Source organism: Chrysochloris asiatica, unplaced genomic scaffold, assembly GCF_000296735.1.
Source record: "Chrysochloris asiatica unplaced genomic scaffold, ChrAsi1.0 scaffold00138, whole genome shotgun sequence".
NCBI lineage: Eukaryota > Metazoa > Chordata > Mammalia > Afrosoricida > Chrysochloridae > Chrysochloris > Chrysochloris asiatica.
In genome coordinates this window covers 4,967,805-4,988,194 of record NW_006408656.1, presented here as the reverse complement: position 1 = coordinate 4,988,194, position 20,390 = coordinate 4,967,805, and the positions used below count along the sequence as shown (strand labels likewise).

General features: G+C 40.4%; 1 protein-coding gene across 4 annotated transcripts in view; it reads left to right on the top strand.

The window, feature by feature from the left end:
- Positions 1-20,390, top strand: part of SCN8A (sodium channel, voltage gated, type VIII, alpha subunit) — a 212,250-nt gene that overhangs the window by 132,170 nt on the left and 59,690 nt on the right. For all 4 annotated transcript variants that reach the window (XM_006870028.1, XM_006870027.1, XM_006870026.1 and 1 more), the window contains exons 12-13: positions 1,453-1,585; positions 7,528-7,766. In XM_006870028.1, coding sequence (XP_006870090.1) covers positions 1,453-1,585; positions 7,528-7,766 — 372 coding nt within the window. The remainder of the gene's footprint in view (positions 1-1,452; positions 1,586-7,527; positions 7,767-20,390) is intronic.

The following is a 20,390-nucleotide window of genomic DNA, read 5'->3' as shown; positions in this document are numbered from 1 at the left end:
GGGTCGCTATGAGTCGGTTCCGACTCGATGGCACCTGACAACAACAATTACTGTTTGATCTACAACTTTATCCTTTGAAACTCAGGGCTGCAGGATGGCCATTTATTTTTTGTGTTTTAAGACTGGTGCACTAAGGGCTAAAGAATTTATTTGTTTATGTCTAGAAAGCAAGAAGGTACACTTAGCATCAAAGCTGTAGTAAATCCTTCCTTGATGAATAAGCTTGTCCTTCAGATCTTACAGTACTTTGAGAGTATCATTATATAAAAATTATCTACTTTGTGCTGTAGATTTGCAGAATGGTAGCTCAGTAAAAATTTGGGATCAATGCAATACCAGAAATAAGAGTTTATATTCTATGCTTACTTTTCAATGACTGTAATCTAAAAAAGGCAATAATTCAATCTGGTATATTCAATGTCATGAATATCAACTCATCAGAATGGCAGTAAAAGGTGACTTCTCAAAGAAAACGTATTTTGTCATAACTTCAGTAAATGGTTAACAAGTTGTATACAGATGTTTGTATAAGCCAGGAATTCCCAAGAAAGTTGGTCATTTTTTCCATTCATTTCATTAGCTCTGTCAAACAAAAGCCCAACATGAACCAAGTATCAAACAGTACAGTATTTTGATGAAACACTTACATAAAATAAATGTAATCTACCCATTCCTAAAATCTAAATGTGTTTAAGAACAGAAGGGCTTTTGGGTATAACTCTTCAGATACACATATGTATATGTGTATGTATGTGGGAGCGCCGTGGCTCCGTACAATGAGGACTGGACTAAGAACCACAAGGTCCGTGGTTTGAGCCTTCCCGCCATTCTGCGAAGGAATATGAGCCTTTCTACTCTCATGAAGATTTAAAGCCTTGAATCCCTAAACAGGGTCACTGTGAGTCAGAACTGACTCAATGGCACTTAGCAGTAACAATGTATGTGTATCTATATGGAGCCCTGGTGTAGGATAAGCATCAAACTTCCAACTGCAAGGTCAGTGGTTCATACCCACTAGCTGCTCCTTGGGAATCCTAAAGAAGATCTCTTATGAGTTAGGACTGACTCGCCGACACTTAACAACATGGATATATGTGTATGAGTACATTATAACTTGCCTTTTTAAAAAAAGGTATGGGGTTAAATGTGGATTTGAGGTAAAACTTTGACTTGCTGAAATTCTGTTATGCCCAGGTTTGGCATATGGATAGTTTGGTGGAATTATGATGCTTTTACAGAATCTGTTGTTGTCAGTGTGGTCAGGGATTTGGCCCTTCCTTAGATTTGAAGTAGAAGTGAAATTGACTAATTCAAATTTGACAAGTGAATTTGACTAGTTAAAACTTTAATGAAGAGCATAGGAGCTTTCTGGCAATTTGGAATGTCTATCCAAAAAGGCCCAACCTTCGGTTTATAAGACTTTGCTCATCCTACTTGCTTTTTTTTTTTCAGGCTACAACTGAAGTGGAGATTAAGAAGAGAGGCCCTGGATCTCTCCTAGTTTCCATGGAGCAGCTGGCCTCCTATGGACGAAAGGACAGAATCAACAGTATTATGAGTGTCGTTACAAATACACTAGTAGAAGGTATGTGCCCTGTGATGTCAGTTCAAACTGTTGAGATAGAAATGTGTCATGTGAATGGTAATTATAATGTCCTTTGGTTCGAATTTTGCAAAAATTGTCTCTGAGCTTCAGGAATAGAGCCAACTGGTTACAGAAACCAGCAATCCAAATCCTATTCCAGAATCCAAATGTAGGAGATCAGTTAAGGACTTCAAAGCTGCTGCCAGCATTGTGTACAGATAGGTAGGATCTGACATCTAGGTTGGTCTCAAGATGTCCCTGTAGTCAACATCATGAGAAGGGGATATTGGAGTGGTGTGAGGCATAAAGTAATGTAAAGAACTGCAAGGACAGAAAATGGCCTCCCCCTTGTGCCCTCTACCCTAACACATACCCACTTCTTTTTCGTTTGGTTTCCCCTTAAGGAAGAATGTACTGTGCTTTTCTGTTGCACCTAATTCTGCCTCTCTTCAAACACCCCCACAAATCCATAAATATATTTGATGTGTGAATAGGTAAGCTGAAACCCTTCATACTTTGGGCTCTCTCTGTGCACAAGGAAAGAACAACCGCTGTTGAGTTACAGCATGACTGCAGTAATGTTGCTGTCAGTGCCTGAGTTCTGTGCATTAGGTTGTTCCTCCATGGCATGGCCTAGCATGCTGGGGAATAGCCCAGTAGGGAATAGCCATTATACCAACAGTTCCCCCTAGCAAGTCATAGCAGAAGCGTCCTATCCGATGATAGCATATATTCTAGGCTCGTCTTACTTTCTTTTTAGGTATATTAAGTGACTAGGTTTTCTCTCACAAGATTCGGATCAGTTATGCATGAATTGTCCCTATTTGATTCATGTTCATTGAGCTGAGTTGTCCCATTGTGGATACAGGCTATTCTTGAGGCCTCAGCTTGCTGTTCTTCAGGGTCCAAAACCATGCTGGAGTCTTTGTGACCGAGACTCAAAATTATCCTCGTGTTCTTGGAAATAAGTTGTTTTTTGAATCATTTAAGCCTCAGTGCCACTTTCGTTCAGTGTGTTAGGGGCATGGGGAGATGAGAACTGGAGTGAAACCAGAACTAGATTAGTCTTGAGACTGTATCAAATAGAAAGACGATTCAACTAACTCCATTCAACTACCTGAACAACCTTATATTTGCTCTTTTTTTTTTTTTTACCATTGAGGTCATTGTCTTACAGAACATCTTTTAAACTTTGTAGTTTATACTTTGAAATGATAAACTAATATAAGATTATAAGAATACAAGATAAGAAAACCTGACTTAAGAATGTTGACTAGTTTTACTATTCACTTGGAGACCAAGAAAGTATTTCTCAGAGTATCTGTGAAAATTGAGAAAGAAAAACTAATAAGATTCCTGATCACTGAAGTGGTGGACAGTTGTACTAAAGCAAAGAGGAAAGGGTAAGAAGGGACAGGAAAACCAGAGTACTGGAAGTGAAACATCTGGAAGGGAAATACTAAAGAATGGTGGCACAGTGTATAAACATGTAGCCCATGTCTCTGAACAAGTCATGCAGTCATTGTTAAAGAGAACTATTTTATATATAAACTCACCAAAAGGACAATTAAATATTATTTTTTAAAAGAATTTTCATCAGAAGGGGGAAAATGAAGAACATAAAAACAACAGTGTTCACATAGGCTGCACATTTCCTGCTGTTTGCTACACAGCTATTCCTCCTATCCCCGCTTCTTTGGCTCCCTTTGTAAAGCTAATGGGACAGAACTGCTATAAGCAAACAGTGTTGAATGGCTGGAGCTGAAAAATGTGCGAGGGAATTAAAGGGCACTAAGAAAGATCTAATCATTGGTCCCTCTGTAGTTAATATTTACTGCCACATTAAAAGCCACCATTTAATGAATCATTGTTTCCACTTCCCAGATTTTCAGTTAGGAAACTGATATTATTATATTTAATCCAAAGATTAAGATAATTATTCCAAACCAAAGAATCAGGCTCTTACCTACCTAATGGTTTAGAAATCACAGTGGAGAATTCTAGATTCCTTCAAATAATTACAAACTCTAGCCTGTTCTGACTCACCCTTACCCTGATGCAGTCATGCCCACCAGAATTTTAACACGGTGCCCCACACCACTCAGCAGAATCCACAGTTAGCAGAGCCATAAGCTCTGGGGGTTCACAGAGGACTGGGGATAGGGCGTAGGCAAAGAGTTGTGTAGTTTCATGTCTCAAAACAGTAAAGCTGTGGGAGAGGAGAGAGAGAGAGAGTTAACGAAGTAAAGAATGAGGAAGAGATGGTGGTACTAATAATCATTGGAGCGCACATAAAGTGGTTTCTAAAACTCCCCTAAAGGGTAATGAGTTTCTGTTAAGGGTAAAGGAAAATTTGGAAACAGATAATGGTGATGGATGCACAACATGGTAACTAATTAATGACACTGAATTACATACATGGAAAAAAGGCTGCCATGGCAAGTGTTTTGTTTTGTATGTATGTTTGAAACAAAATGAAACTCCCCTATTGAGATAACTGTCATAGCTCTTGTTGTTATTGTAGTTGTTAAAGTGCCCTGGAGTCGGTTCCGACTCATAGCAACCCTGTTATAGGGTTTCCCAGTAGTGGATGGTGAGTTTGAGCCACTGGCCTTACGATTCAAACCGACCTTGTGATCCAGTGCTTATCCTACAGCACCATACCAGGACTCCAGTGGTGGTGGCTGTGTGCTGTGGTTGGTGCCGACTCACAGCGACCCTGTACAGGATTTCCAAGGCTGTAAATCTTTACAGGAGCAGAAAGCCTCATCTTTCTCCCAGGACTCCAGTAGTCACTCTTTATTGATCCGTTTATTTAACCAGCAAACATCAACTGTGTATGTAATTGTTGGTGTTGTTAAGTGCCATCGAGTTAGTTCCAGCTAATAGCAACCCTGTATAGAGTTCTGAGGAGTGGCTGGTGAGTTCGAACTGCCAACCTTGCTGTTCAAACTGACCTAGCGGTCTGGTTATTTTCCTCCGGCGCCACACCAGGACTTCCCAGTGCATTGTTGGTCCTTAAAAGGTGTTGAATTGAGAGAAGCCCCTACTTTCACAAACCTCCTAGTCTACCAAAGCCACCATCTTGGTAGAATTATGAGACCATCTCTAAAAATAATTCCCAGAACCCCTGAGATAAAAAAAGACCTGTAGTAAACTCTCTGAAATTGCCCAGGAACAAAGTAAAGAGACCCCATAAACTTTTGGATATTTCACTTTCATGTGTTAACTAACCTGTTCCTCCCAGCGAAATTACTAGTCTTTCCAGACATATAGGGCCAGTAACAGTTTGCAAGGTTATGAATCACATTATAAATCTCCTCATTCACCTAGTAGAGCTTTTATAGATCCTAAAGCTGCAAATCTTCTTTTTATTGGTGGAACAGGGGAGATTACCCTCAGGGCCTTCCTTTTCAGTAGATGTGATTATGAGGTCCTTCTTCTCTCTGTTGAAATCTTCTTGTGCCCTGTAGGGTAGGGAAACCCCTCTTTCCTGTGTGGCAAAGACTGGGAGTCTGCTTCATTGTTAAGACATAACAATTGGGTCCAACTGTCAGAAATGTGAACAGTCACTGCTTTAACCTCCACGTGCCAACAAGCAACAGACATTTGGAGAAGGGAGGAGATAAAAAAAGGAACGGAACTAAATTTCCAAATATGTACTATAAGAATTTATGGAAATAAGAGAACCTTTTCATTTTCTTTTTTGGGGACGAAAACTAAATTTACCTTGGGAAGGGAGGCAGTTCTATGAGGAAGAAACCAAAGCAAATTTTCTTCACAGACTTCCTTTCCCACACAGACACCCACGTGGTGCTTACTGTGGCCCGTAAATCTGAAAAACCAAGGCAACCATTTTCTTAGCAACCAGGAAGCCAATCAGAAACCATAATCAAAACCACCTCATCTAAAATAAAGCCATCACCATGGGCACCACCCAGCTGGTTGGAATAAGGGAAAGTAGACTGATTTAAGACAGCCATCTTGTTCATGGTAAAATCTTGAGAAACTTTTTAAAATTCCCTAAATAACTTTATTTTGCCAACTGAATTGGGCAGCGGAAAGGATGCTATTATACCAAACCCCATGGAACCAATACCTTGTGTTTAAGGATTATCATTATGACTGGTTTTCAAGGTTGCACTTCTAAAAGAGCATCATCCTCTCAGTTCAAGGCCCTTGGAATTTTGTAGTCCTCGCTATTAACAGTTCATACCTAATGTGATGAGTGCTTTGTTGTCTAATGCCTCGTGCCTACATCTTTATAACTGCCAACTGCATGGGTCCCTGCCTGTAGTATCTAATTTTGCTTTTTAATCTGCTTTGTAAAGAGATTTATCTAGTCCAGTGATTTTCAAGAGTCCAAGCTTCTAGGGAAGTAACTCACCCAGACCCATACTCCTGCTTCAACCAGAGCAAATCCTGGTTTACATATTGAGAGGAAGGAGAGTGTCACACGGTATCTTATTTGGGAAAAAACAAAACAGATTCTGCTGCTTAAAGACAGACAAACAGACAGAGAAGATGAAGGAGAGTGAGAAAAACAGGAGGGAAGGAAGGGGACAAAAAGAGGAGAAGGGGAAGAGTAGGAGAGGAGATAGGAAAAGAGGTATAAAAAAGGAAAGGAATATTACTTATAATTCTAACTCAATTGTAAATTCATTGAAGGTGAAAACAGTGATTTTTACGTCTTTGGGAACATAATAGCGGTATTCCACCTAGTGAGTTGGTTGACAATGCCGACTCTGCTGCTGTTAATAATGACAATAACAAATACTTTGATAACATTTACAGTGCCATGTTCCAAGGCACTTTGTATATATTTTAACTCATTTAATTCTCACAAGTTGAAGTACTGTGTTATAGGTCCTACAGTTAGGAAGCATCTGAGATGGTATTTGAGTCTAGTGTGGCACTGGACAATAAACACTGGGCTGCTAACCACAAGGTCAGTGATTCAAACCCACCAGCTCCTTCTCAGAAACCCTATAGATTCACTATGAGTTGGAACTGACTTGAAGACACTGACAACAGCAAGTTTGACTTCAGAAGTCATGCTTTTGATTGTTTCTCTGAGAATACTATAATAAGGTCTACCATTTATTGAAAAGGAGCTCTGGTAGTGTAGTGGTTTCAAATCGGGCTGCGAACCTCAGGGTCATGAGTTCAAAACTACCAGCTATTCCGTGGGAGAAAGATGAGGCTTTCTGCTCCTGTAAGGATTTACAGCCTCGGAAACCCTATATAGGGTCACTATGAGACAGAACTGACTCCACGGCACATAACCACCACCACCACCATTTATTGAAAGGAGTCCTGGTAACGTAGTGAGTTGCAAGTTAGACTGCTAACTGCAAGGTTGGTAGTTCAAATCTACCAGCTGCTCCATGGGAGAAAGATGGGGCTTTCTGCTCCTGTAAAGATTCACAGCCTCGGAAAGCACTATAGGGTCATTAGGAGCTGGGACCCACTCCATAGCCCACCACCACCACCACTACCAGTCATGGGGCCTTACTTTGTGCCAGGCAGTGGGCTGTCTGCTTTATGTGTGCCAGCTCATAGTTAATCGTTACAGCTGTTATGTAGGTGCCCCGCTTTACAGGTGAGGCTACATAGAGAGGTCCAAGATCTTTGAGATAATATAAAGGATAAGTGTTGAAATCAGTTGGACCAGGATGTCAGACTCGAGAGCCCAAACTTCAAACCACTCTGCTGTTCATATGATACATTGAGTTTTGTTGGTCACTAGATAATTATTAACAGGGAAAGGACCTTACACTACACAGAAGGGAAACTGAGGGAAACACAGCAATGTCAGCACTCAAGCAGTCTTTATTCTCATATTATTAACAGTGATAACAGTCCAATTAAGGATCATTAGTGTATCCCCTTGCTTTCCTCAGAATGATTGAGGGACTATCTTTGTTCTTTACTTACTGCAGAGCTGGAAGAGTCCCAGAGAAAGTGCCCACCATGCTGGTATAAATTTGCTAACACTTTCCTCATCTGGGAGTGTCATCCATACTGGATAAAACTGAAGGAGATTGTGAACTTGATAGTTATGGACCCTTTTGTGGACTTAGCCATCACCATCTGCATAGTCCTGAATACACTGTTCATGGCAATGGAGCACCATCCGATGACACCACAATTTGAACACGTCTTGGCTGTTGGAAATCTGGTAAGATATTGTGATTTGAACATGCTTTGCCTATAGAACATCGTTTTTCCGGTACTGAAAGCTGGAGTTGAGTTGAAAAGAAAGTACTAGTTAATTGGAAGACAAATGCTTCCACATATGCCACAGCCCCAGCCACATCTGCTCACTCTTGTGATCCCTTGGCTGTTTCCTCTTTCTGCAGAACTTTGAAGACGTCATTTAGGAGCTCTTGGCAGAAAACCAACATGGTGACAGAATGGGAGGCATGGTACAGTGGGTTGGTTTCAGCAACCTGAGCCAAGGACTTCTGGCTTTTTTTTTCTCATTCTGTTTCTCACATTGAAGCCTGCAGTGCTCCAGCAAATCCCTTCTCCTTTCACCTTCAGTAACAACCACCACAAAATAAGGGAGCTCTGTTCGAGCATTAATGTAACTATAAATGTGCCTGCACTGTCACATCATTATCCACATGGGGGCTATTTATGGGAAATCTTTAGTTCTAGTCTGTTTCCCCATCCAATCCAACTTCTGGGCTATCATCCAGTTTCTACCATCAGTTGATCTATGCCAAATTTATTTTAATGTTAACTTCAGTCATATGTTTAATGCATTATATTATCTAGAAGAGAAATAAGCAGTTTAAAAGCTCGATGACAACAGTATAAGCTGAAACTAGATACTTGTGATTTCAGGATGATCAGTTTTACTTCCTTCGTACAGAAATCAGAAGTGGGTTAAATTTTGATAGATAGTAAAGAATGAGTTGGGAAGAATCCTGTAGGTCATCTGGCCCAATTATTCCTTAGGCATGCTCAACTCTAGCTTGCTGACATTGAATTTGAGCATGATCTTTGTCCATTATCTCTCTCTCTTTCTGACTGACAGACAGACACACATTATTTTTGGTTCTGATTCTGATACACAAGGCGAAAAGAATCCTTTATCTCTGGAGACCCTGTCACCTGTTGTTTTCCTTGATGCACATCCAAGATAATTGTGTGTTCTTTCCAAGTGTCTGTGTCTGGGGTTAGCAACACGCTCGCTCCAGGCTCACTGCTGCAGCGTAAACCCTGTGTGCGGCTGGATGGACACATGCAGTCTTAAAATAGGACGTTCCCACAGATGGTCCAGGGAGGCTGCTGATAGGCTCTGAAAGGTGCCCACGTGCGCTGACACAGGATGCTGTAGCCATCAGACAGAATTGTGAGCCAGTCACCAGTATCGTACAGATAGAAGGTTTATTGTTTTAGCCACAAGTTAAGTAATGAGAAATACAGCATGATCACTTGGATTTTGTTTTTGCTATTGTTGCTTTCCCTTAGTGTTTTGTTCCTCTCAACGCCTTTCTATTTCCTTGCATTTTACAGAATCAGTCCTTGATTTCTAAGGGATTTTGTGGGGCCTTTTCATCTACCACCAGCAGAAGTGTCCTAAGACCAGGCCAACAAACAATGATTATTTTTCCTTTTCTTAAAAAATTTACAGAGACTTAGGGTCACACCAGAATTAGAGTTGTGAGCATTTAGAAGACTTTGCTGTGAGACATCATCGAGGAAAGAAAAGAGAAGGTAGGCAGTTAATATTGAGGGACTTCATGAAGCAAGCCATCCCAGGACCAAGTTCTAAAGTGAGGAAGTACTCTGAGGCAAGCATTTTCAAGAGGAAAATGCAGTTAGTCCTGCACGTGGAGAGTAGTGAGTGGTTCAGGATACTGTGGATTGGCTGTTGGCATGAAGGAAGAAAAATCAGGAATGGCACTTAGGTCTGAGGATTTAGTAACTGAGGAAGGAGCAGGTGTGGTGTTTAAAATCTAAGTTCTATTTTGGTTATATTAAGTGTGAGATGTCTATTCACTGAGTTGTCAATGTTGTTGTTGTTAAGTGCCATCAAGTCAGTTCTGGCTCATAGTGATTCTATAGGATTTCTGAGGAGCGGCTGATAGATTTGAACCACCAATCTTGTGATTAGCAGTCCAGTGCTTGTATTAGAATGCCAGACCTGGTCTCCATTCAGTGAGTGGAGATGCCAAATTAGGTAGTTGGACACGTGCTGGACCTCAGGAAAGTGTCAATCATGAATGTCTTTTGGACAATACCAGAAAGTCAAAGATATACTTCACTACCACTACCACTAACACAATTTCTGAATTTAGCAAAAACAGCACAGATCTAAGTCAGAAGGTTTGGGTTATGGTTCCAATTAGATATAACTTCACCTTAAATAGGAGTGCAGTGTCATTGTAGAATAAGTACTTGAACTGCAAACTATAACGTCAGTGGCTCCAGCCCACCAGCCGCTCCATGGGAGAAAGATGAGGCTTTCTGCTCCCTCAAAGATTTACAGTCTTAGAAATCCTAAATAGGGTCACTATGAGTTGGAATCTACTTGGCAACACTTAGCAACCACAACCACCTTGAATAAGCCATTGATTTCTATGCAGAAATGTTTTATATCTATGACATGCACATAATACCCTGTCCTGGGTTCAAAGGTGGTTGGGAGGATAAAATGAGAACACATACTGAAGTTTTTGGAATCGTTAAAAGAACTTACAAAGCATAGGCACTGTGTGAGCATAATTCAGTAGGAGAATGTTCACAGGTTTGAAGATTTGTATAGAGTTTTGCAGAACCTTAGAATAAGAGTTTGGGAAAAGTAAGATTGACTGGGTTGAACAATAAAGAGTGCAACTTTGTGTCACATTTGGACTGCAGGGAGGGAGGAGGATTCCTTAACCATGCCAGTGAATTCGATTTTGTGTATCTTTAAGACATGCAGAGGAGTCTAGGTGGTTCAAGCACTTTGTAATAGTCTGCTCGCCTGAAAGATTGGCATTTCAAACCCACCCAGCAGCTCCCTGGAAGAAAGGCCTGGTGAACTGCTTCCATGAAGATTACAGCCAAGAAAACTCTCGGAACAGTTCTACCCAGTACTACCGGGGTTGTCATGAGTCTGGGGCTGACTCAAGAGCATATGGTTGTGGCTCTTGTTATGTGCCGTGGAGTCGATTCCGACTCATAGCGACCCTGTACAGGGTTTCCGAGGCTGTAAATTTTGATGGGAGCAGAAAGCCTCATCTTTCTCCCACAGAACAGCTGGTAGTTTCAAACTGCTGACCTTGTGGTTCGCAGCCCGATTCATAACCACTACGCTACCAGAGCTCCCGGTTCCAGTTCATAGAAATCCTGTGCACAACAGAACTGACCATTGCCCGGTCCTGCACCATCCTTGCAATTGTTCAGCTGAGCCGTTGTTACAGCCACTGTGAGTCCTTCTTGTTGAAGGTCTTTCTCTTGTTCACTTTTCCACAACACCCTCTCTGGGCCACCTCGCACATAGTAGTCCTCCCTACCCTGCTCGGGCTCTGACACACACAGCAAGCTGCCTTCTCCCTGGGGGTGCCATCTTCACCCTCTGTCAGGGCCTCTCCCCACTCCACGGTGAATGACTTCCGGGTGCATTTGGCCTCTGCAGCCTGTGCTCTCCTCCATAAGTACTCTCCTGTCTCTCTCAGGCTCTGCTGTAATTACATGTAATGTAACGTCCTTGCTGTCAGTGTTCCTCCATGGATGTCCTCCTCACCACACTTGGCTCTCACGCCCCACTTGGGCTGCCCTGCTTCCCTGGGTGAATTGTGTTTGAGATTGAATTGTTAGAGGGTTGTGTGGAAGCACAGCCACAGGCTTAACAGTTAAACTGCAAAGTTTCATTTCTGAGATATTCTGAGCAAAAAAGAAAAAAACAGTAAGTTACTTTCCTTCTTAACCAAATACGCATGAATCTTGCCATTTCTTAACTATAGCTTATCTAGATTTCAGCCAAAAAAGAATTCAGATCCTAATTTTTTTTTCCCATCTGTGTTTTTGTTGGCCCTTAGCATCCCTTTTTAAAATATTTACTATATGATATTTTCATTTTTGTGATTGTGTCCTCTTAGTTGGGTCATGAAGCTTCCTGATTTGCATGGGCCTGAGGGGACTCCTGGGACTTGGAACGTTCAGTTTTAAAATTGAGAAGTCCTGAGCAAATCAGTCCAAGTTTGTCATCCTGCCTCCTGGTCTTAAGTTCCTGTGCAGCCATGTGGCTCTGTGAGATAAAGCACCGGACTGCAAAGTTGGTTTGAACCAGAAGGTTGTCAGCCATTCAAACTCACCAGCTGCTCCTTAGAAACCCTCTACAGGATCACTATGAGTCAGAACTGACTCAATGGCACTTAACAACAACAACAATTATAAAACAAATAAAGTTTTATAAAACCAATTGTTGTGCAGTGATTCCCAACTCATAGAAAACTTACAGGCCGGAGTAGAACGCCCCATAGAGTTTGCAAGGCTGTAATCTTTCCGGAATCAGACTGTGATCTCTTTCTGCTGTGAAGTGTTGCTGGGGTCAAACTGCCAACCTTTCAGTCAGCAACTGGGTCCCTAACCACGAGCCACCAGGCTCTTTATGTAGGGCTTCAGTGAACATTACTAAGTTGAATTTCATTAACTTTTTGGGGGGAGGTCCGCTACAAAAGAGCTGATTAGCCCCTTCTTAGAATAAAGATGTTGTTAGGTGTCATTGAGTCGATTTCAACTCTTGGTAACCTTACATACAACAAAGCAGTCCTGCACCATCCCACAACTGTTGTTGTTAAGTTCCATAGAGTTGGTTCCAACTCTTAGCAACCCTGTATAGGGTATCTGAGGAGTGACTGATAGTTTTGAACTACAGCAGTCCAGTGCTTACCCTATAGTGCCATACCAGAACTCCAAAGAGAAGTACACAAAACCCCAGTCCCCACGTAAATGAGTGCAGATACAATTTGGCAGAAGGCACTGTGCCTCTTCCAGTTCCTTTCCACACTCCAGTGACCCTCAAGTGAAAGGCCTCATGCGTAGGACACTGTCACCTGTACTTGGTGGTCTGGCCTAAGTCCTGTGCTAGGGGCTTGTCCAACACAGAACTATATGCTCACAGGGAGTTCAGGACATGCTATCACATCTCAAACTTTTTAGGTTTGGGGACCCCTTGTACTCTTTAAAAAAAGAGCCAAAGAGCTTTCGTGGGTTATATCTATTAAGTATTTATTTAAAAAGAAAACTAATACATAACTAACTTTCAGTTTACAATGATGGAAAAATCTCATTAATTAAGGACAGGGTTACACAGCTGATTAATATAATTGCTGTCAGTAAGTTGTATGCCTGTGAGTTATTGAATTGGCAAAAGTTGTGATGTATTTACAACAGTAACAAAAAGAGTGATATTGAGACTGCTTATGTATAAGCCAAATACCTCATGGGATTTGGTTCCTTGGTTTGGAGGTTTAATGTCATGGTTCCATGAGACATGCCAGTTAACTGGCCTACCACCTTAGTGCTTGTATTCTACCTCCAGCTCCCTGAGTAGTACCTGGACTCTTAAAACCACGAAAGCAGCCATCTAACATACAATCATTTGTCTCTGTTCACGTGGAGCAAAAGGATGAAGGAGACAGAAATAGGAAGAGGAAATGGAATATGTGTCTAATCGTCTCTGTGAACAACTGCCCCTTTTGCCTTGAAACTAGAAGAACTGGATGGATGGAGCCTGGTTGCTGCCACTGAATGTTTTGATCGAAGATTCCATAGGAAAATCCTGATCAAAAGTGTGGCATACAGAACAGAACTTAAGTTCTCATGGAATTCAGACCTTCTGGAGTCATGGAGGCTAGATGAACCCCTGAAAATATTGCCCTGAGATCAACTTTAAACCTTAAAACTTTAAGCAAAAATATCCCCTGAAGTTTTCTTAAATCTTAACCAGTAAAGAATGTCTGTCCCGAGCATCATGGACTTTTAAAATCTGTCTACGTGGGATCAAACTGACAGCAGCAATTCAAAAGATGAGATAGGAAATTTAGTGGGCAGTGAGTTTAAGTTGATGGGGGAGGAACAACTTGATGAGAATGCTTGCACTACTCAAAGATATAATCAGTGTGACTGAACTGACGTGTGGAAACTGGAAACTGTTAAATTGGATTGGTGCATATTCTGCTCTGTAGATTCTCAACAATAAAAATAACAGAAATGCACCTATTACACAGTAATATAAATAACATACGTTAAATAGTGAGAAATACGACTTTGGCATTTTTGCACATCTCTTCAACATGTGCCTTAAAACAAGATATCTGGATTCTCTTATCTGCTGCCACATTCAATCTGTTATGATATATTGTTTGGTTCAAGTATAGGATGAAAACCTGACCTCACACAGATATATAGCTCAAAAAAGAGAAAGCTTCACACCCTAAGGATTCTCAACCATGCTTTGAGAACTGCTACATTAGAACATAAATTCTTTTTTTTTTGTTTTTTTTAATGTGGTAAGGTACATGTAACAAAAAAAGCTATTTTAACCATTTTTAAGTGTGCAGTTGGCACATGACATTAATTACATTGTCATGTTGTGCAACCATCACCACTACCCATTTTCAAAAGTTCTTACCACCCCAAACAGAGACTTAATGCCCATGTAAGCAATAACTCACCACTTACCTGTCTCCACAGTTTCTGGGAGCCACTGATAGTCTTTTGTGTCTGTGCATTTCATGTAAGTGGCCTCATACAATATTTGTTCTTTTGTGTTTTGTCTTCTTTCACTTGTCTTGTTTTCAAGGCTTGTTCATGTGATAACATATATCAGAATTTCATTTCACTTTATGGCTGAATAATATTCCACTTATATACATCTGAGGGTAAAGTAGTATTGCTACAAAATCATAGACACCTTTGTTAAATAATAATATCAAAATGTGAGGCAAATGTTTCTCAACATGTCTTCTGTCTAGGTCTATATACTACCGAAGGTGGTGTTTCCGTCTCTCTAACCCTTCCCAGTGACCATCCTGTGTCCTTCAAGAAAATCTATCAAGTTTACCCCATAGGAATCCCATAAAACAGTCACTGTATCCTTCTGAGTTGCCCTCTGCCTTGACTTTAGCTGGCTCAGCACATGCCCTCAGAAGCCACTGTATTAAATTGGGCAATCTTTTTTAATGGCACCCTAACAAGACTTGTTATTAAGTGCCCTTGAATCCATTCTGATTCATAGTGATCCTGTATTGGGTTTCCAAGGTGTGGCTGGTGAGTTTGAACTGCCAACCTTGTGGTTCCAGTGCTTATCCTCGAGCGCCACACCAGGGCTCCATCTAACAAGACTAAGACAAATATATAATTTATCATATAATCTGTAGTCATCTGCTGATCATAGATGTTTAAACTGGAATAAATCCATGCATCTATGAATTGGAATCCTAGTAGCAATACTTTTTGACTTACCCTTGCAGATTTTGTTTACTTGTTCATATATTGAAGGACAGTTAAGCTGTTTCCACCATCTGGCTATTGTGACTATTGCTACAGTGAACATTGGTGTACAAGTGCCTGTTTGAGTCCCTGTCTTCAAGCCTTTTGGGTATATATATATACCTAAGAGTGGAGTTGCTGAGTCATGTGGTACAGTGAAGGAGTCCTGCTGGTGTAGTGAGTTAAGTGTTAGGCTGCTAACTGCAAGGTGGGTAGTACAAACGCACCAGCCTCTCTGCAGAAGAAAGGTAAAGCAGTCTGCTCCTGTAAAGACTGATAGTCTTGGAAACCCTATGGAGCAGTCCTGGTTTAAAAGTGAAACCGTTTTAACCCAGAATCTGTGTAAGACAGAGTCTTGTCAGAGAAGGACACGCAAAATGAACCAATAGGAAAGTGGTGATGCTGCACGCTGTCAGATGCAGAAACTCTACGAGACCCAGAAAAGCAAGGTGATCCTGACAAGTTCCTGCAGTCACAGGTTTCACCGTCATTCTATGTTTAACTTTGTGCGGAACTGCCAAACTGTTCTATACCATTTTACATCCCTACCAGCATCCTAGTTTCTCCACATTCTTGCCAACATTTATTTTATGCTTTTCCAATAATAACCATACTAGTGGGTGTAAAGTGATATTTCATTATGGTTTTCATTTGCATTTCTCTAATGACGAGTGTGTATGCTGTAGGATAAGGACTGGACCGCAAGGTTGGAAGTACAAACTGACCAGCCACTCCTCAGAAACCCTACACAGGGTCACTATGAGTCAGAACCACAACAAAAACAGTGTTTAATGGCTTAGAATATCTTTGCATGTGCTTATTAGCCATTTTTATATATTTGGAAAAATAGTCTATTCAGGGCCTTTGCCTTTTTTTTTTTTAATTGGTTTGTATCTTTTATGTTGTGAGTTGTTGTTGTTATTAGGTGCCATTGAGTCGGCACCAACTCATAGCGACCCTATGCACAACAGAATGAAACACTGCCCGGTCCTGGGCCAACCTCACAATTGTTGCTTGAGCCCATTAATGCTGCCACTTTGCCAATCCATCTCGCTGGGGGTCTTCCTCTTTTTCTCTGACCCTATACCTTACCAAACATGATATCCTTCTCCAGTGACTGGTCTCTCCTGACAATATGGCCAGATTATGAGAGACGAAGTTTGGTCATCCTGGCCTCCAATGAGCACTCTGGCTGCACTTCTTCCTACACAGATCTGTTTGTTCTTTTGGCAGCCAGCGGCATGTCCAGCATTCTCCTGCAACACCATAACTCAAAAGTATCAATTCATCTACGGTCTTCCTTATTCACTGTCCAGCTTTCGCATGCATGTGAGGTTATTGAAAATACCATGGCTTGGGTCAGGCACACCTTAGTCCTCAAGCTGACATCTTTGCTCTTCAACACTTTAAAAAGGTCTTGTGCAGCAGATTTATCTAATGCAGTACGTTGTTTGATTTCTTGACTGCTGCTTCTGTTAGTGTTGATGGTTGATCCAAGAAGAATGAAGTCTTTGACAACTTCAATCTTTTCTCCATTGATAAGAATGTTGTTTATTGGTCCAGTGGTTAGGATTTGTGTTTTCTTGACATTGAGATGCAATCCATACAGAAGGGTATGGTCTTTGATCTTCATTAGTAAGTATTTTAAGTCCTCTTCACTTTTCAGCAAGCAAGTTTGTATCATCTGCATATCAAAGGTTGTTAATGAGTCTTCCTCCCATCCTGATGCCACGTTTTTCTTCATATAACCCAGCTTCTTGGATGATTTGCTCAGCATACAGGTTGAATAAGTATGGTAAAAGAATAAAACCCTGTCTCACACCTTTCTTAATTTTAAACCATTCAGTGTTCCCATATTCTGTTTGAACAACCGCCTTTTGGTTCATGTACAGATTCTTCAGTAGCACAATTTAGTGTTCCAGAATACTCATACTTCGCAATGTTGTCCATAGCTTGTCATGATCCACAAAATTGAAAGCCTTTGCATAGTTAATAAAGCACAGGTAAATATCTTTCTGATATTCTCTGCTTTTAGTCAAGATCCATCAGACATCAGCAATGATATCCCTCATTCCACGGCCTCTTCTGAATCCGGCTTGAACCTCTGGAAGTTCTCTGTCAATGTATGCTTACAGCCATTTCTGTATTACCTTTAGTAAAACTTTATTCGCACGGGATATCAAAGAGATTGTCCAATGATTTCTGCATTCCGTTGGGTCACCTCTCTTTGGAATGGGCACAAATACGGATCTCTTCCAACCAGTTGGCCAGATAGTTGTCTTCCAAATTTCTTGGCAGAGATGAGTGAATGCTTCCAGTACCACCTCACTTTCTTGAAAGATTTCAATTTGTATTCCATCAATTCCTGGTTCCTTATTCTTTGCCAGCTCCTTCAATGCACCTTGGATTCCTCCTTCAGTATCATTGGCTCTTGATTATATGCTACCTCTTGAAATGGTTGACCATCAACCATTTCCTATTGGTACGGTGACTCTGTGTATTCCTTCCATCTTCTTTTGTTGCTTTTTGCATCATTCAGTAATTTGCCCAGAGAATCCTTCAATAATGGAAATTGAGGCTTGAATTTTTTGTTCAGTTCCCCAAGCTTGAGAAATGCTGAAAGTGGTCTTCCTTTTTGGTTTTCTGACTCCAGCTCTTTGCACATTTCGTTGTAATGTTTGACTTTGTCTCATAGAGCTGACCTTTGAAACTTTCTTTTCAGCTTTTATACCTCCTTATTTTTTCCATTTGCTTTAGCATCTCTATGCTGGAGAGAAGTTTCAGTGTCTCTCGTGACATCCATTTTGATCTTTCCTTCGTTCTGGTCTTCTTAATGACTTTTTGCTTTCTTCCTGTATGATATTCTTGATGTCATCCCACAACTCCACTGGTCTTTGGTCTTTAGTGTTTAATGTATCAAATCTGTTCTTCAGATTGTCTCTAAATTTAGGTGGGATATATTCAAGGTCATATTGTGGCTCTCATGGACTTGTTTTCATTTTCTTCAGCTTCAGTCTAAATTTACATATGAGCAATTGATGGTCTGTTCCACAATCTGCCCTGGCCTTTTGCTGATGATTTGCTGCTTTTCTACCATCTCTTTCCACAAATGTAGTTAATTTGATTTCTGTGCATTCCCTATGGTGAGCTCCATGTGTATAATTGTCTCTTATGCTGTATAAAGAAGGTATTTGAAATGAACAAATCATTGGTTTTGCAGAAATCTCTCATGTGTTCTCCAGCATCATTTCTATCACCAGGGCCATATTTTCCAACAACTGATCCTCCCTCTTTGTTTCCAACCTTTTCATTCCAATCACCAGTAATGATCAATACATCGTGATTGCATGTTTGATCAATTTTAGATTGAAGAAGCTGGTAGAATTCTTTTATTTCATCTTCACTGGCTTTAGTGGTTGGTGTGTAAATTTGAGTAATAGTGGTATTAACTGGTCTTCCCTGTAGGTGCATGGATGTTATCATGTCTCAGACAGCATTGTATCTCATGACTGATCTTAATACTTTCTTTTTGATGATGAATACACCACCATTCCTCTTCAATTTGTCATTCCCAGCATAGTAAACCATGTGATTTTCAGATTCAAAATGGCCAATACCTGTCTATTTCAGCTCACTAATGCCTAAGATATTGATGTTTATGTGTTCCATTTCATTTTTGACAATTTCTAATTTTCCCAGGTTCATACTTTGTACATTCCATGTTCCGATTAATAATGGATATTTACAGCTGTTTCTCCTCTGTTTGAGTTGTGGCCCATCAGCAAATGAATGTCCCATGGGATTTACTTCCATAATCTTTACTCCATTCGCTTCATCACGGTCAACTCTACCCTGAGGAGGCAGCTCATCCCCAGTTACATTTTGAGTGCCTTCCAACGTGTGGGGCTCATTTTCTGGCACTGTATCTGACAGTGTTTCTCTGCTATTCATTAGGTTTTCAGTGACTAAATATTCTAAAGTAGTTCATCATTCCTTCTTCCTAGTCTGTCTTCGTCAGGAAGCTCATCTGAAGCTTGTCCACCGTGGGTGACCCTGCTGGTATTTAAAATACCAGTGGCATAGCTTTCAGAATCAGAGCAACTCACAAGCCACCACTGTACGACAAATTGACAGACGAGTGGTGGGTTGTGAGTTGTAATTACTATATATTCTGGATTCTAAAGTCCTATCAGATGTATGATTACCAAATATTTTTCCCATTCTCAAGGATTTAATTTTTTTAATCAACTCCAATGTAGTTATTTTTTCCTTTTGTTGCTAATGCTTTTGATATCATTCCTAAGAGTCCACTGCCAAAAACAGTGCCTTGAAGCTTGACTGCCTATATTTTCTTCTAAGTTTTATTACTCTATTGGTTATTAAGCCATTGATCCATTTTGAGTTAAATTTCATATATAGCATGAGGTTTGGGATCAGCTTTTCTATGTGGAAGTCTAGCTGTCCCAGCAGCATTTGTTGAAGAGAGTATTCTTTCTCCATTTTATGAACTTGACACTCTTATCAAAAATCAATTTGCCATAGACATAGGGGTTTATCTCAGGACTCTCAATTCTATTCCATTGGTCTATACATCTTTCCTTATACAAGTAACACACTTATTTTTATTACTATAGCTTTATAATATGTTTTGATCAGGACATTTGGGGGGTTGTTTTTTTGTTGTTTTTCAAGATTTTTTTTTCTATGGCTATTCAGTCCTCCTTACATTGCTTTTTGAGTATTTGACATCTCAGCAATGTCATGTCTTCCATTCCATGAACACAGGATATCTTCTAGGTCTTCTAGAAAATAACTTCTTACATGGCTGTTTAATGACATTCATGAGAATAATACTTACGTTCAATTGTTGATAACACTGCTTATAATTATTTTTCTCAAGAAGCATATTACAGTGTAAATAAGAGTGGTATCATAAGGAAAACTTTAAGTCTTCTCAATTCTTAAAAAAATAATTCCTTCACACAACTGATAGTTACAAATTTATTTTGATCTGCAACCCAACTGATGGTAGCACATCATATGTTGAAGCAACATGGTTGATGACCACTGTCATAGGTGGTTGCTACCAGGCATCTATTGGCCATTTGTCCCATTGAGAGGCATCACCATGGAACTGTCATTGTTGGTTTTCTTCTAGGAATATTCCACTGTCAGTCAGCCGATGCTTATTTACTGAACACTTGCTATGTGTTCACTAGGAACCAACGGGATAACAAATTCAGTCTCTACCAAATTATGCTGGCTAACCTTTCTGTGTAGAGAAACTTCATGGGTTTACATTAAGGGTGCA